The sequence below is a fragment of the Geotrypetes seraphini genome, chromosome 8, assembly GCF_902459505.1.
Source record: "Geotrypetes seraphini chromosome 8, aGeoSer1.1, whole genome shotgun sequence".
NCBI lineage: Eukaryota > Metazoa > Chordata > Amphibia > Gymnophiona > Dermophiidae > Geotrypetes > Geotrypetes seraphini.
The window spans coordinates 4,169,388-4,187,175 of record NC_047091.1 but is presented as its reverse complement, the minus strand read 5'-3'; the positions used below and the strand labels follow the sequence as shown (position 1 = coordinate 4,187,175).

At 44.4% G+C, this 17,788-nt stretch overlaps 1 protein-coding gene across 5 annotated transcripts in view; it reads right to left on the bottom strand.

Annotated features, from left to right (window-relative positions):
- Positions 1-17,788, bottom strand: part of CCDC61 (coiled-coil domain containing 61) — a 111,868-nt gene that overhangs the window by 61,105 nt on the left and 32,975 nt on the right. For 3 of the 5 annotated variants that reach the window (XR_004540415.1, XM_033956038.1, XM_033956040.1), the window contains exons 5-7: positions 15,404-15,556; positions 6,628-6,844; positions 228-310 (exon numbers count right to left, since the gene is read on the bottom strand). Coding sequence is in view for 4 of the 5 variants with exons in the window: in XM_033956038.1 (XP_033811929.1) it covers positions 228-310; positions 6,628-6,844; positions 15,404-15,556 (453 nt within the window). In the remaining variant the exon portion in view is untranslated. The remainder of the gene's footprint in view (positions 1-227; positions 311-6,627; positions 6,845-15,403; positions 15,557-17,788) is intronic. The other 2 variants (XM_033956039.1, XM_033956041.1) reach the window with 2 other exon arrangements.

Here is a 17,788-nt window from a genome sequence, read left to right as displayed (position 1 = left end):
AAACAAATAAAACTATAGAGTAGATAGAGGCATTCTATGACATACCAAAAAGAACTAAGACTTTTTTTCAAATGTGAGCGATGAAGGAAACCATAGCACTGACCTCTCAGTCATTAAAGTTGTCTGGGGCAGATAGAACTAAAACCAGGTTTCCAAACCACCTATGCAAGCAGATTCAGGGTAATATTAATTACAGCAGTACATCTGAGGTTTGGTAAAGCACTCACCCTCTTTTGTACAATGCCAGTTCATTGGTCAGGCCCTTCACTCGTGCCCTCAGGGTTCTCTCTGACACTTTCAGCTCTTCTAGCTAGAAGACAGAACATGTCTTTGTCTTTCAAGAATTGAAACTAAAGAGAATACAGAGCTCACCAAATAGGCCTTAAAACAAAGCCTAAAAGTACATAAATTGATTCCCCATTATCAAGTGTACTACAGTTGAAAACAAAGTCATACTCTCTGATTGTGCAGTGTTTTAAAATGACAGCAAACACAACGTTAAGAAAATGTCCCTATAAAACCTCCAATCCAGTATAAAAAAAAAGGGAAGAAAGGGCAGAAAGCTGCTTTAATGCCTCAGCTGAGTCAACCTGTAGCTTTTATTCATAGGGAAACATGCAGAATCACAATTAGAAGACCCAACATGGCCTGTATATCGGCAAGTAGATGCCTTCCTCAGGAGTTTAATGGCACTCTGGAGAGAACAAGAAAAAACTCAGATCCCAATGTGTGCACTAATATCTGAATATATAAGGCCAACAAAAAAAAATTATTGGTGCCTTGGGTTTTTGACCTATTCCTGGGGTTATTTGGGGTGCCGATTCAAAAAAAATTGCATTGGATAGACCGCATCAGCTCTAGTTTCTTAGATATGGTTATGGGATAGTAAATATGCCTTTGGATAGTAGAGCCAAACATGAACACTGGGCAAAAACAGACTGGCCTCCGAGGGTATATAAGGTGGTTGGAGGACAAAATTTAATCAATGAACCTTTGGTAGCATGAGATAGAATCATACTTCCACCACCATATATAAAGCTAGACCCGATGAAACAATTTTTAAAGGCTTTGAATAAAAATGGTTCATGCATTGAATACATAGTGCATATGTTACCTGGACTTACCATGGAAAAACTGAAGGCAGAAATTTTCATTGGTCCACAGATCAGACAACTTATAAATGACCCAGACAGCATTCATAGCAACAATGAATGAAATCAAATCATGTGCCTGGTCTTCATTTGTTCTTGTTGTGAAAAACTTTCTTATAAATAAGAAGGTAGACAACTACACACAATTAGTAGAGGATATGCTTTTTCATTTCAACAGGCTTGGCTGTAACATGAGTGTTATAAACCCATTATCTGCACAGTCACTTAGATCACTTTCCAGAGAACCTTGGTGACTTAAGTGAAGAGCAAGGTGAAAGATTTCACCAAGACATAAAAACAATGGAGCCCCAGATACCAAGGAAGATGGGATGCACACATGATGGCAAACTACTGGAATCTTATGGCACACGTTTTGAAAGTGGTGAACGGGCGGAACATGGAAGGAAACACCTCCTCCGTCAAGATAACATGCTTGTTAAAAATAATCATAGTCCAACCTTGAGGCACAGGCTAACATCAGTGATACTGTGGTAGGCGAACTTTAAAGTGACGGAAGTTCATCTGACAGGCCGTTGTCTAACGACATTGGTGGCTATGTGGCAGCCTGATGCTGCAGTGACGATTTGAAATAGGACAGCATGATCTTAACCCAGAATTTCAATTACTGGGTGAAGTAAAAGTTATAATTGGAGACTCTATAGGACAACATAGAGGTTCGGTATAACCAGCTCTCAACAGCCTGTTGCACTAAGTGGTGGAATGATGCTGAAGAAGCTTGAGTACATCCCACAGGCTGTACATTGATAGTAGTCCCTGCTACAAGGAATATGTGCTGGGGGTTGAATCCATAACCTCTAGAAGGTGAGCACAGGGCTTGTACACATTGAGCCACAGCTGCTTCCACTCTGGCAAGTTGTTTGAAAATGTTGGCAGTAAAATCAAAGCATGATGCTGAAGAAGCAGAGAGTTCCTCCGATAGGCTATACACTCATGGGAGGCTCTGCTATATCATTGAAGATGCAGAGAGTTCTTCCGACAGGCTATACATTGATAGGAGGCTCTGCTATTGATGTCGAGAAACTTGGCTCTATGACGATGATCGGTGGCGAAGCCCAGCTGCAGTTGGTATGAAGCTATGCTGAGGCTGGACCTATACCGAAGGAGTCCACATTAGAGAGCTGTACGGGAACATGGACGATGGGAATCCCACAGGACCCACGGGTTCCCCCTTCGGGTCACGGGGACCCCATGGGGACGCCCCCTAGGGTCGCAGGGATCCCGTGGGGATGCCCCCTAGGGTCGCGGGGATCCTGCGGGGTTCGATACAATTCGAGCCACGAGGCTCATCTTCTTTTTCCTACCTGCACTGCCCCAGCACACATAGCTGACCGGAAGTCTTCCCCGATGTCAGTGCTGACGTCGGAGGGATGGCTTAAACAAAGCCCTCCCTCCCTCCCTCCGACGTCAGCGCTGACATCGGAGAAGACTTCCAGTCGGCTATATGTGCTGGGGCAGTGCAGGCAGGAAATAGAAGACGAGCCTTGCGGCTCAAGCTCCATTTTGCTGGTAATTTGCTTGCAGATGAGGGCTGGGAGGCGGAACACAAAAGGGGGGGAGGGAGTGTGTTTTTGGACACAAGGCATGAACTTGGGAAAGAGGATGGAGGAAGGGAGGGAAAGAGATGCTGAGGTGGGGGAGGGAGTGCGTTTTTGGACACAGAAGGCATGAACTTGGGAGAGAGGAAGGGAGGGAAAGAGATGCTGAGGTGGGGGAGGGATGCGTTTTTGGACACAGAAGGCATGAACTTGGGAGAGAGGAAGGGAGGGAAAGAGATGGTTGTGTACACGGGAATGGAAGAAAGGAAAATTTTTGGTCATAGGGAGGGAGTGAGGTACAGATGAGAGGGAGAAATATTGTGGTGGAAAGGGAACAGTGGGGCAGATTCAAATGGATGCAAGAGGGAGGAATGTTGGACATAGTGGTGAAGGGAATGGAGGGAGAGATATGGCATGGTGCTGGAGAGGGGTGATAGAAGGAGAAATGTTGGGCATGGGGCTGGTGGGCAGGCACGAAAGATGAGAAAGGGATAAATGCTGGACCATGGTAGGAGGAACCAATGGACAGCAACAGAAGAATTTACAGAAGATGGGAAAGCAGAAAAAAGAAACTGGGACCAACTTTATGGAAAAATAAGTCTCCAAACAAAGGTAAAAAACGGAATTTATTGACTAAAATATGTTAGCTTTGGGAAATGTATATAGCAGACATCTTTGTATTGTGTTCAAAAGAAAAGGAAATGCATTTCTGGTTTTATTTCTAAAGTGTTGAAGTACTTGCTCACCCTTGCTGTGACTGGTGGGAATCCCCAAGCACTGCCAGCAGAAGACCTCTCTAGAGGCGGCCAGAACTCCCTTCCACCAAGCACAGCAGTTACAGGCAGCATCCATGAGCCACTGAGGTGCCACCATCTGTGACTCAGGGATGCTACTGCTGCCTGCCAAGCTTGGCAAAAGGGACCCTCAACCAACTGCAAAGGAAGTCCTCAGCTGACAGCTTGGGGGTTCTCATCAGCTGAGTATTTATATTTTATATTTACATTAAAGGCTCTGGTAGAAACCCATTTACAAAGTATGTATTCTTCCCAATTAATATTTCCAAATTAATAAAGTCTCTTTGCTTATTTGTAAATGGGTCTCTACCAGAGCCTTTAATTCAATAGCATAATTAAATGAAATAACTATTTCTGAAGTTTATAGAGATGGGCGGGGACGGAGGGGATTCCTCGCGGAGACGGGCGGGGATTCCTCGCAGGGACGGGTGAGATTCCTCACTGGGATGGGTGGGATTTCTATCCCCGCGCAACTCTCTAGTCCACATGAGTGAGCCTGTAAACAGGCTCCCAAAATCTAACTGAAAGAGAGCATCAAGCTTGGCGTAGGCATAGAAAAAACACTGGAAGAAGTGCAACCGATAGCCCCTGCAGACATTGTAGATTTCCCAATGTAGACCTTTAGCAGCAGAAACAATCCAACATCTGCCAGGTAAGGATCAGGAAGAGGATATCAATGTTACAGGATGTTCACCCATGATAAATCCTCTATTGTATGAGAAATGTCCTAGCAGCATGAAGACAGATTTCATTCACATTGGTGGGTATTTTTTTTTTTTTAAGAAGGTCTTTACAGTCCAATGAAGTGAAAAAATAAAAGTCCATATGAGATTACCCGTCATGAAAGAAGAATAGGAGGAATGACAATTTAAACTGGTACCTGGAAACTGAAAAAAATCTCCTTTGCACTTCAATGCTTGGGAGCGACAAGAATACCTTGAAGAGGAACATAGATGCCTCGAAGGTGAACATCGATGAGATGATCTGGAACATTGATGTGACGAACGATGACTGTATGGTGAATGTCATCGAGAAGAGGAGTGACGATGCCCCACAGGAGAGCAATGTTCTTCCATACAGCTGGCAGTGGTACCTTCAGGCCTCATAACGCTATGCTCAAGCTGGGCCAGTACCGAGGAGTGGGCTGTGACATTGGCAGCAACTTAAACACATGACCAAGCTTCCTCTGGAAAAACTTCTAGCAGGCTTCCTGCGATGCCAATGTCAAAGCCAATGTCGACGGCTTAAAAGACTTGGCGGCATCCATGATCGTGCTGGAAAAACCGCTTTGAAGAAAAACAAAGCATGAATGGAAAATAGAAAAAAAAATGTGAAAAGAAAAGCTACCAACCCTAAGAAAAGTTGATAACAAAATGAAAACACCGTAAGCCCCTCGCCGTGAAGACAGAAAAGGACCTCAATGGAAAATATTGAAGAAATTCAGAAAAACTCCGCCGAAATGAAAGTAAATGAAAAACAAAGGCAAAAAAAAAAAAAAAAGACGTGAAACAGGAAGGCAAGGAAAAAACTGGAGTTCAGCCAAAACTAACTTCTTCGCTCAGTGGAAAACGAAGAACTGAGGTAACTCACGCCTCTGCAGTCGCTAAGTTTTTCAAACTTAAAGTGACCGTTTGCTTATCAAACTGTCCATGCCGGGCTCTGTGGATGGCATCGCTCATATGTGAGAATATGCTGCCTGCTTGTCCTAGGGTAAAAGCAGTAGTTTCTAATTACTTTTCTTTTTTTATATCTTTGAGGGAGCTGATCAAAAAAAGTGGAGGGGGGAGAAATGTGACCGCTCACCAGTGGAAACAGAAAAGCTAAGGAGACTCAGGGAGCTGCTCTATGTGTGGTAATAAATCTGCATATGCTCACTAAATCCCAACAAGGTCATTGAGCTAGGGAAGTCTACTCGCACACAGGCTCAGTCACGAGATTTTGCCAGTAAATATGCCTGCATTTCCTCTGTTTGTCTCTACAGAATGAAGTGCCTTGCTGCGATGACTGTGAGTTTAGCTTACAGGAAACATTTTGTTAAGATGGGGTACCCCAGTATAAAGTCACTAACTTCACAATGTTGCACTGAAATACTTATTGCTGTTCCCTTGGTTTAGAGGTATACAGGATGTGGGGTGGCAGGGAGGGAGGGGGTGTAGTTTTTTATGTGAGTTTATTGTGTTTGTGTTTCTTAGATTCATATTATACCACCTTCTTGGGATACAACCCAAAGGCTAAATGATGCACTGATGTTTTGAGAATATTATTCTTTAAACTCAAATATCGCACCCCCCCCCCTCCTTTTAAGAAGCCGCATTGGGCTTTTTTATTACCAGCTGCAGCAGTATTAGCTCTGGCGCTCATAGAATTCTCAGCTACAACACCTCCTAAGTTGACTGTCCATATTCCAGAAGCTCCCTTAGACAATCCCCATCACATCATTTAGAATTCAAATTCATGACCAACAGACCTCCCTGTTTTCAATCAGGTCAGAAGATAAACTGCAGACCTCACAGCATACCCTGAAGAAAGCCACAGCACAATGGCTGAAACATCAGTTCTACCTACTCAGAAGTGGCGAGACCCGGAAAACGGCAACAATCATGACATCAGCCGTGGAAGCCTAAGAGAACAGAAAGGGAAGACGCTGGACATGGGGTAGGAAAAATGGATACAGAGGACAGAGGCTAGGTATGGAAGTAGCATAAGGATAGGGAAACAGAGGGGCAATGCTGGACACAAGGAGAGGGAGAGGGACACACTGAAGGGATGCTGAATATAAAGAAAGAATAGGAACACAATGATAGAGTCACTGAGGGAAGACACTTGATAGGATGGATGTGGAGGAAAGATATGTCAAAAGTACAGGAGACTGGGAAGAGAGTTAAGAAAACACATAAAAGCATTTCTCAAAGGAAGAAACAAGTATGTATATGTTAGCTTTGGGAAATATGTATTTCTGATCTGGAATATGTTTGCTTTTCAGGGTTTGTTTACTGAAATTCTAAAAGGATTTATCCTCCCCCCAGTCTCTACTACCTTGGGAAAAATAGCATTGTATGGGGCCCATCTTAATTTTTCTGCTCACGACCCATTAGACCTAGCTATGTCACTGCTAATAGATAGTACCTCCTCTGCCATTTGTTGGTATTCCTGCATGCGTTTGTTTGTTGTCCTCTGGTATTTACTTCTTTCCTTCATCAGCTCTGCCTCCAAATTTTTAACAATTTTCTTCAGGATCCTTACTTCCTTCAGTGCTCCACTCTTATGGGAAAGCTTGGCTTCCTCCTGAAGCTGTAGCATTGTCATCTCTAATTCCTGTTTCTCCTCAGCTAGCCTCTCCACCCTGGAAACCAAAGGAAATAAACATGCATGAAGATCAAAAACAGCCTAGGACTCTTCAGAGGAAAATGATAGTGGTTTACCTTTTATTTAATTAAAAGGAAAAAAGAAATAGAATCCCACTTTACAACATAATTTCTAAATTACAGCATCTTGGAGATTTTTCTTTCCTTGGTCACTTTCTTTTCTCCACTTGATGACTGAAGTATTTTTTTAAAAACCCAATAAACTAACCTTGTTTTGGAGATACAGATTGGGTTTGGAAGGGACCTTATAACAGAGAGAAATAACTTTCTGGAAGACTTAATGTTTCCTCAGCTCCCATATAGTCCATTCTCCCTCCACCAAAACCAGCAGATCCTAATTTCCACCTCAAAGACAGCATCCATTTGGAACCTCTTGAACTCCTGATGGATCATCAGGAAAAAAAAACCAACTGAGGCTTCAGAAGAGTAAGCTGGCATAACAAAAGTTCAAGGCAAAGTTAAAGGGAACCAGAAAGACCTAACAAGCACACCTATAACTCATCATCATCATCATGGCTCTTCTCTGTGCCATAATTTTGATAATTTAAATTGCCAACTCTCATCTCCATTATTTCTATATACAGTGGTACCTTGGTTTATGAGCATAATTCGTTCCAGAAGCATGCTCGTAAACCAAAATACTCGTATATCAAAGCGAGTTTCCCCAAAGGAAATAATGGAAACTCGCTTTGATACATTCCCACCCCCCCGAGGCTAGCGGCGCTGCTCTATCCCCCCCCCACGAGAACCGGCATTGCTCCCCCCGAAGGCCCTCCCCCGCGATCCAGCACCCTCCCCCCCCCCCGCGACCTGAAGTCCCCCACACCCACCCGAACCCGCTTCTTACTTTCATCTCGGCCTCGGCATGTCCTGTGCATTGGTGCCGGTGCCCGAAGATCGGCCTCCTCTTCTTGCTGGGCCTTGAGCAGAGTTTAGGACTGTGATCTGTGTTTTATTGTTTTACTATTAGAATTGTTACTGTTGAGATATTTGCTATGATATTTTATGGGGAAAAAAATAAACTTTTTAACTTTTGTATTTTTAATGTAGTTCTTTTCTTGATGAATATGAATTGTGTATTGCAATCCTTTTAGGCTGTTACGCGGTATATAAAGTTTTTAATAAACATAAACATATGTCCATTGCTAAAGGAGAACAACCTTGATCCAGACAAACTGGAAAGTTGTCAGCCCGTACCGAACATTCCATTTATAGGAATACTTATAGAACAAACAGTCTGTATTCAACTTAGTAATTGGCTAGAAGAGAAAAACCAGTTAGCTCCATGTCAATCTGGATTCATATCTGGTTATGGAACAGAAACTGTCCTTGCATCCCTACTAGATGATCTCAACAGAAACCAAGACAGGGGATTTGCCTCGACATCAGTACTGCTAGATTTCTCAGCAGTTTGACACTGTAGATCACAATATTATGCTAGCATGACTGGCAGAAAGTGGTATCAATAGAACAGCACTTGCTAGGGTCAGATCCTATCTATCAAACAGAAAACAGACCTTAATGTTTGGTTACCACAACGATCGATACTATCACTTATTCTGTTCAATATCTACCTCAAACCACTAGCCAAGCTGATTCACTGGGTTAAATTTAAAACTATGTCTGATCCTCAAGGCCCTTAAAGAAAATGGCCCAGAGTATTTAAAGAACAGATCTCCCTCTACAACACCTCCAAGGTAACTAAGGTCCTCCCCAAGGAGTATTCCTAATCATACCCTCTACGAAGGACATCATAAAAAGGCTTTGTGTAACTCAAGACTAACTCTACGGTGAAAGCTTGGCTCTACACGCAGGCCTTTAATGGAAGAAGTAATTAACTTTCTAGTGACACACACTCAAGGGGTAACATTGGATGGACATACTGTAGCAGGACATGCTTATCCACTCCTGTCCTAGCTGAGATAATTTTCTAAGCACCATTCTGACCTTATGTGCAGCTTTCTTTAAATTAGTCCCTTTATTTTCTTACTTCTTACTTTTATCTATCAATATACTCCATCTTTGCTTACATATTATGCTGTCTACTAATATGTTATCACCACATTAAAAAAATTTTAACTAAAACTTTATCAAAATATTCAAAAAGCATACAAAAAAAACCACACAACCCAGGTGCTGATGGGTTCTTCAATAAATCCAGCATCTTCCATCCTCCCTCCCTCCAACAGTTCACCCACAGCAAAAGAAAAATCAAAATTTTTTTTAAAAAAAGGATGTTTGCCAATCTTTGAATTTCTGCCAACAGGTAGAATTCTCCCCTTCATACATGTGTCCCAGTTGGATTTTATCACATATTTTGACATCGCAATGTAGCATACTATGCCAAATTTTGTATTGTAATTTGAATATTTTTACTGTTGTAATTGTCTATTGCTTATATATGACTTATTCCTTCTAAAAGGTAGTAAATAAATCCTAATAAATTATGCTAAAGCTTATTTTTTGAGAAGTTACCATTTTGAACATCTTTCCCCTACCGGCAGCGTGTTTTAAGGCAGTGCAATTATATTATTTAAAATGGTTGATCAATAACAAGCATTAAAAACAAATATGAGTAGTACATTGATTCAAAAGTATACTAAATTTACTACCACTTTTAAGTTTTGTTTCGCGTTGTTGTTTTGTTTTTTTTAAATTATCTATCAATTTTTAACAATAAACAAATCAGGCATAATCAACATACTTGAGTATAGATTCACATAAAGAGTAGGTAACTTATACAAGTGGGAGAGTCCTTCCAATAATAGAAAACACAATTTGTTATTCCACAATAAACTAGAGGCCAAGGTACAGAAAAAGTAAAACAAAATAAATATTATCCAATGGGGATGGAAGGAGAGCAAAAACCAGCAGCCAATTCGCATTACTCTTTCAGGGAGGCACAGTCCTCAAAATCACCGCAGACTCCATGATGCGAAGAAAAGGATCTATGCATGATAAAGCCGATGTGACCACCACAAGGAAGATGGTCTTAATGGTAAGATCCTTCAGAGAGATCCCATCCAGGGGTTCATAGGGCGGACAAGTCAGGGAGTTTAGGACCAAATTCAGGTTCCAGGTCGGGCAAGGCAGTCGCAAAGGAGACCCCCCCCCTCAAAAACCGGACGTCTGGATGAGATGCCAGAGAACCCCTGAACGAAGGGTGACCTAAACAAGGAAGTCCCACAATCTGGACACAGAGAGAAGAGACCGTCATACCCTTCCTGAGGCCCTCCTACAGGAAGTCCAGAACATGAGTCACCGATGGTACCAAAGGGTCCACCGGAACCACCCCCCCCCAAGCCTGAAAGCACCTCCAGGCTTTCGCATAGGCCAACAGTTGATTTCTGCTTGCTCTGGAGGAGCGTGGCAATAACCGCAGAGGAATAACCCCTGGCTGTCAAGGCTGCTTGCTCAAGCACCAGGCTGTAACACCAAAGCAGTCCAGATCTTGAAGTGCAATCGGGCCCTGTGTGAGCAACCTCTGGTGGCATGGATGACACAGTCCTCTCTCTAAGCTCAACCTCACAAGGTCTGTGTACAAAGGTCTTATGGGCCAGTCCGGAGCCACAAGGATTACTGGACCCCTGTGAGAGGACACCCGGCGCAGCATGCATCCTATCATGGGCCATGGGGGAAAGACGTACAGAAGTTCTCATTCAGGCCAAGGTTGAACCAGAGCGTCGAGTCCTTCGCTGCCGACCTCGTCTGTGGCTGAAGAATCTGTCTGTCTTCCTGTTCTTTGATGATGCCATCAGATCGAAGATGGGAGGCCTCGAACACCAGCCCGGACAAGGACCTTTCTCCCTGAGAGTCTGACTGCGAAAGTCTGCCTGAATGTTGTCTACGCCGGCCACATGAGCTGCGGACAAAGCCAAGAGATGACACTCTGCCCAAGCAAACAGCATCTGAGCCTCCAAGACCAGCATGGGACTCCTCGTGCCCCCTTGAAATCTCAGCAGAACAAACTGGATCGCTCGCAGCTCCAGTCAATTGATTGACCATCTGCTCTCCCTCGGCGTCCAAAGGCCCTGAATAAGGACAGACATGCAAACTCCTCCCCATCCGGAGAGACTCGCGTCCGTAGTCAAGGTCACCCAGTCCAAGACCCTTTGGTCAGTGACCGGGTTCAACCACCACATCATACTGCTGCACGCCGCTGCTAACCAAGGCAGCTTCACCCCCCCTGTGCATCTCTCTGGGGATTCCACCGCATCAGATGGGATTACTGAAGAGGACGGAGGCAAGCTCTCACCCACGGAATCACATCTATGATCGCCACCATGAAACCCAACAACTGCAGATACTCCCAGGCTGTTGGTGCTGGGACCGCTAACATGTCCCGAATCACACTCCTGAGTTTGAGTTTTCTGGATTCTAGAAGAAATACCCAGTTTAGACCCATGTGGAACTGGATTCCCAGGTACTCCAAGTCCTGGGTCGGCTCAAGGGGATTCTTCTTCAGATAGATCACCCACCCTTGCTATTCCAGCAAAGACACCACTTGGTGAACCACCAAGTGGCCCTGCGCCCAAGAGGGAGCTCTGATCAGCCAGTAGTCAAGGTACGGATGCACGAGCACACCCAGAGATCGCAGATGGGCAGCCACCACCACCATGATCTCCAGAAAGGGAGTGCCGCGAACTGGAAATGCCTCCTGAGAATATGAAACCTCTGATGATCTGGGAATATCAGGATGTGGAGATATGCTTCCATGAAATCCAAGGAAGCCAAAAACTCCCCAGGTGCCACTGCTGCTATGACAGAGCACACAGTTTCCATCCGGAAACGTGGAACTCGCACGAATGCGTTCACAGCTTTCAAGTACAGAAATGGTCTGCAATTGTCTGAGTCCTTCTGTGGCATGATGAAGTAAATCGAGTATCTCCCGGAGCCCAAGTCGTCTCGTGGGACTGGCTCTATGGCCGCCAGATCTAATAACCGGTGCACTGTAGCGCGCACCTTGCTGGCCCTGTCCGGATTTCCTTTGGAAGAGGACAGGAAGAAGTCCGCCGGTGGTTGGAAGAACTGCAGTCGAAGACCGTCCCAGAGGACCTCTAGGACCCATTGGTCCGAGGTTATCTTTAGCCATTCTGGAAGGAAGGTCGAACACCACCCTTCGATTCAGGGGGGCCTCACCAGAGACCTGGTGTCATAATTTCCTCTTGGAAGGGACAGAAAGTGGAGAGTTGGAAGGCTGTTGGCACGCTGCACCTCCAAAGCGAGGTCTGTAGGACGTTCCAAAACGCTGTCCCGCCGCAGGGGGTCTGGCGTACTGTGAGGTTCTCCAGAAGGGATGAAAATTTGACCGTCCCATATCCCTGGTCAGACGAGGTCTAGAGCTAGGAAGCGCCTTAGGCTTACGGTCCTACACACTTGCCATCCGGTCATCCAAACCCTGGCCAAATAAGAGCAAACCTTTGAATGGAAATTTACTCAGAGTAGCCTTGGATGAAGAATCACCCGACCACTGGCGAATTCATAACATTCTCCTAGCAGAAACTGAATAAGCTCCCAGCTCAGCAAAGGAAGGCAATTGGACTTAAAGAGCTTGCGCACCGTCTGATCCTCTCCCATAAGAACATAAGAAGTGCCTCTGCTGGGTCAGATCAGAGGTCCATCGTGCCCAGCAGTCCGCTTGCATGGGCCATGTAGGCTGCGATGTCAAGTTGGTGTCCTTTTTCGTGTGTGGCTTGAGGGTCTAGGATTTTATATGTTAAGGCCTCGAGGTATGATAATTAGGTTTCTACTTGTTTGCAGGATTGGTTTTTGAGGTGGAGGTTGAGGTCTCCTAGGATTAGGTTGTTCTTAGTGAGTTTCGATATATAAATTCTTCAAATATTGGTTTTGCTGTGTTCCAGTTACCTGGGGTTATGTAGCAGAGCATGCATGTTAGTGTTCCTCCGAGTGATGTGCTTGAAAGTTGACAGGCTAGTAGATCCATGTATGGGTTGGTTGTTTTGTCTTGTATTTTTAGTTTTATGGTGTTTCTGGCTATGATGGCAATTCCTCCTCCTCTTTTATTTTCTCTGCAGACCATTGCTATCTTGTGGCTCTTTGGGCAAACTTCAGTTATTCTGCGATCCAAGTCAGAAGTAAGCCAGGTCTCTGTGAGGAAAAGGCAATCCAGGTTTTCTTCTTCTATCCACTTTTTTGTGTGTTCTGTTTGGGGGCCTATGGCTCTGATGTTCACATATGCACATGTGAGAGTGGTGTAGTCTGTTGGTGTGTTGTGAGTTGTTTTCAGGTATATGAGTGATCTTTGGTGGGGTTGCGTTTTGGTCTTGTATGGGTTTGTCAGTTTTCTTCTTGTTGATTGTGAGGTGGGTTGGTATGTGTATGTCTAGTAGTTTGAGTTTCTGTCTATTGTGAGTCGCCAGGTCGGTTGGGTAATTGCCTTGGAATTTGCTATAGTTGGTATTGGCGAGAAGTTGTGTGCTGTTGCCTTCCAGTTGGTTAGGAGCAGGGTTATCTGAAGGATTGCTTGTGGGTATTTTGGTGGTGTGGTTATCATGGTGGTGCTAAGTGTGGCGACTATTGTAGTAGTAGTGGGTAGAGGTGGGGAAGATCTTTCCCTTCTAGGCTTGTTGAGAGTTGATGGTCTCTTCAGGGTCTGAGGAAGGAGCGGGTGTTTTGTGTTCTTGAGTCGCTGAGCCTTCCAACTGGCTCAGCGACTAGGGGGTTCTAACTCTCTAAGGTAGAAAGAACACATGCTCAGAAAAGTCTTTAAATTTCTGCAACTCCCAGATTGCGGGAAGGGACTGAACACCTAGGCCTCCTTTTATGAAACTGCAATAGCAGTTTCTAGTGCAGGGAGCTGCGCTGAACGGCCCACGCTGCTCCCAATGCTTATTGCTCCACGCATATAATCTGCTATCGCAGTTTCATAAAAGAGGGGGCTAGTATACTGAATCCGGAAGGGATGTAACAGAAATACACTTAATGTGCCCTCTTGCATAGCTCCTGCACAGCCTGGGATCCGGATGCCTGAGGACGTCTGGAATTGGAATTGTTGTAAAGAGGATGGTATCCTTGGGAACATCTTTGGAAGGAAGAACCCACGGATTCTTGATGAAATCTGAAAGTGTTCCACCTAACCTGTGCAAGCATTTCTTTCCAGCAACAACTCTTTCTCAAGTTTCAAGTTTATTAAAATTTGTTAACCCACTAATCGTATTTCTAAGTGGTGTACATAGGTAAATATTATAAAATCTAGGTTTTACATTTAAATGTAAAACTGCTCTGTTGACTTCCCATAGCTGCTTATCACTTCACTTGCAGTGAACTTAAAATGTCCATAGCTTTATTTCTTGAGGTCAACTCCTTTCCTGTATATTTCCTGCTATCAAGTTCAGCTTTGGCCTCTGGGGACTTCTCTCTCTTTCCCAGCTAATGGTAGTTGTACCACAGAAAGGTGGTACATCAAATCCATGACTCTTACCCTAAGAGGCTTTTCTTTTCCCTCTGTGAATCACGAGCGAGTACTGGTTTGGAGTTGCCCTGAAACTGTCCAGATTCTTCTTCCCTTCCCTAAGTGTTTTTCTGCCTGCCTGGAATCTTCCTCACCAGAATATTTTAGGCCTAGGCCATATAAGCCAGGGTTTCCTTTCTTCCATTCCAACAATTGTCCTATTTAAGGGGAATTAAACCCACCACCCTGTTTCTCTATTCTCCAAGTGCTTCCCTGCTCCTCCACTTCTGCTTCCTATGTATGAGATAATAAATATAGTCTGTGGTGTTAGGGAAAACTTGCCTCTCCCTAGCTCCTCTCCTAAGCAGGGCTTCTATTGAGGCTGCTCTTGTGTGGCATCTGAGATCCGACTATGCACTTCCTCAGTTCTAATCTCAACCAAGGTTTTTCTTCCTTCCTAGGATTCCAGGCTTCTCCTGGAAACCTGGTCTCTCTCTGCCTATCAGGACTGACTAGACCTAGGATTTGAAGTCTGATGGAAAGTACTGTTCTTCATTGTTACAATGCACATAAGTGCAAATCCTTCCCAAGTCCTGCAACTAAACCTATGCATATACAGGATATATATGAATTGGATGAACAAATTTAACAAGCCGGGAAAATGCCTTTGAAAATTGTCTTCCCTGAGGGCAATTTTCATGCTGTCTGTATTGTTGCCAGGTTCAAAAACATGTTTCATCTATTTTAGCATTATTTTACAAAGTGAAACTACTTGCATACCTTCACTTTGAAAACTACCAAAGGAAAAAGGACACAGAACCTGCACTTTTTTAGTGGGTTCTTTATCCAATTAGAACACTGTGTACTTTAAGAAATGTAAAACTACACTATCACAATCCCCACCCCCAAGAATGCCTCAATCCGATGCAGAAATATGAGTAATATCAAATACACATACCTTTACTTGCAGTAAGGGTGGCTAGTTAAAATATCGCCCTCTTCCTTGGATAAAACATTGCTTTAGCATCAGAAATGGCTTGAAGATTGCATGCCTGATGGGCCACTAATGTACTCCTCTTATGACCAATTGCTTTCTATCTTCTAACTCTCATGAGAAGGTACATACTCAGCTCTTAGTCGACGGATCTCAATATCTCGGTAGTCTTTGTTCTGTTTAGATTTTAGCAGGCTGAGTTCATCCTTAAGCTCTCTGATCACTTTCTGCAGTTTCACAGGGTCTGGCTTCCCGACATAGGGTAATGGAAGTGGGTAGTGAATCCTGCAAAGGAAGCATTAATGGAAGATTAGATTTATATCTTTGATAATCTTCTTTCCGTTAGTCCCTGGAGGATATGCTAGGTGTTCAATCCCAACCCACAGTCCAGGTATTGCAGAAATACACAACTTTTCTGAGTACATGCTCCACCTCATTAGCCTGAGAGCTAGTAAACAAATCCAGTTAAGTCCCAAAGCCAAGCAACACACCTGAAGAAATCCATGACAAGGGGGTACAGGGGAAAATCACCATCAACAGAAGTAATTCATGAACTGGTTTGCTCTGCAAAATATTAACAAGTCAAAGGCAACTCAGAAAAACATTAAGGAACAATGCAGTACTAACCTGCAGTGTGCAGTGAGTACCCCAAGAAAGGCCTTCGGTAATGTGCATATTCACAGAAACTCCCCACAGGATCTGCCAACTGTCTGTAAAAACTTCAAACCTCTAATGAGAGTGACCAAGGCAGAAAGTAGCAGGCTACTACAACAACTAAATGAAGACAGAGAGGATGGGTCGTATGAAATCCTCCAGGGACTAACAGAAAGAAGATTATCGAAGCACCCCCCTCATACACCTAGTCACATCTGGAAAAGCAGTAAGCTAACTAGCGCCTCTGCGCACTCGAAAACACAAAAGGCCTGCAACCTGAACTTTCAGGGAGGCCACTGCCAGACTTTTCTCTAAACCCTACTGAAAGAAAGCCAGGACTACCGAACTGGGAGCCTTCTAAGGCTCCACCTGATGCCTAGCACCCTATTGTGGGAAAGCATTCCAGGTTTTGGCAGAAGAAGCCATAGTAGAGGGATACTTCGAGCACAAAAGAGTCAAGATAACTACCTCTGAATAACTGTGCATCATTAAGGTTGAGCGCTCAAGAACCATGCCTTAAGACCAAAATGACATGCGTTCTCCATGGACACAGGTCCCTGATTGAGAAGATATAGATAAAAAGGGAGATGGAGCTTCTCATCCCGCTGAAGATGAACAAGAACTGCATACCACGGGTGGTGACACCAATCTGGAGCCACTAGAGACACCAGGCCAGTTATGTGTTGATGTCCGGCAGAACACCTGACCAGAGGCCAAGGAGGGAACATCATACTGGAACTTGTGAGCCATCCAGGGCCAAACCAAGGCATTCAGCCCTAGCTTCCTTGTTGTTTGTCAACTGAAAAGGGGCCCGGCCTTCAAGTTCTCTGCCGAAGCCAACAAGACCCTCTGGAACAAACTCCAGCTCTTATAAGATCAGACAGAATGCCTCCTGCAAGAGGGACCATACTCCTGAGACCAAGACCTGTCGGCCGAGGAAGACTGCCAGAACATTGACAACTCCAGTCCCATGGGCAACCAAGAAAGACAGAAGACGGACTTCCACCCAGTGTAACACCGCCAATCTTTCTGGCCCAAGAGAGAGAGAATACTAGAGCTCCCTCATGATGTGCATACGCCACTGCCATGGCATCGAAGAAACTGGCATCGCTGGTCTTTCTGAAGGGGCTGGAGAGCAAGTAGCACCAGCCAAATTTCCCGAAGCTCCAGATGATTGGCAGCAAGGAGTCCACTGCCCCTGAATAGAGCCACCCCCTAAAGCCACCAGCTCAAATTGTTGCTAGCTGGTTCTGTCCAGGGGAGCAGCATCTGAAGGGGGGAAACTCAGCAGAGATCACCAAGATAGGAAGGCCTCCCATCAAGGGCATCACCTCCCATCAAGGACATCACCTCCAAGGAGGCTGTCCGAGACCTCAGAACCTGCAGATAAAACCAGGCTGAGAAATCCAGATAGTCCAAGAGAACTCTGATCTGTTGACAAAGGTTCTGTCCTCTTTCCCTGAGAAGAAACACACAACCCTGTCTGGAAATAAATACAAAAAGAGAGAAGCTAACTCACTATAAATAATTATTCTTTCTTTTCCTTATTTCACAATACATATACTTTACTTCCAACTAATACGCAAACCACTCTATAGTAAAACTTCTTCACATAAACGGGGCTAACCCCCATAGTATAGAGAAAAGATGGAACATCAGTCTCTTAGTGTCCACACTTTAAAATCCAAATCACCACCAATTCCTGTAGATGTTACTCCTGTAGTATTTATGGCTTCTTGATAATCTTGGTTTCTTTCTGATGACTTCAGACACAATAATATTCAGCCAGCCCAATACAATCTTGCGTTTCGCCACAAAGGTATCCTCAGAAGCTGAAGCCGCTTCAGGTTTTCAGTCCTTGTA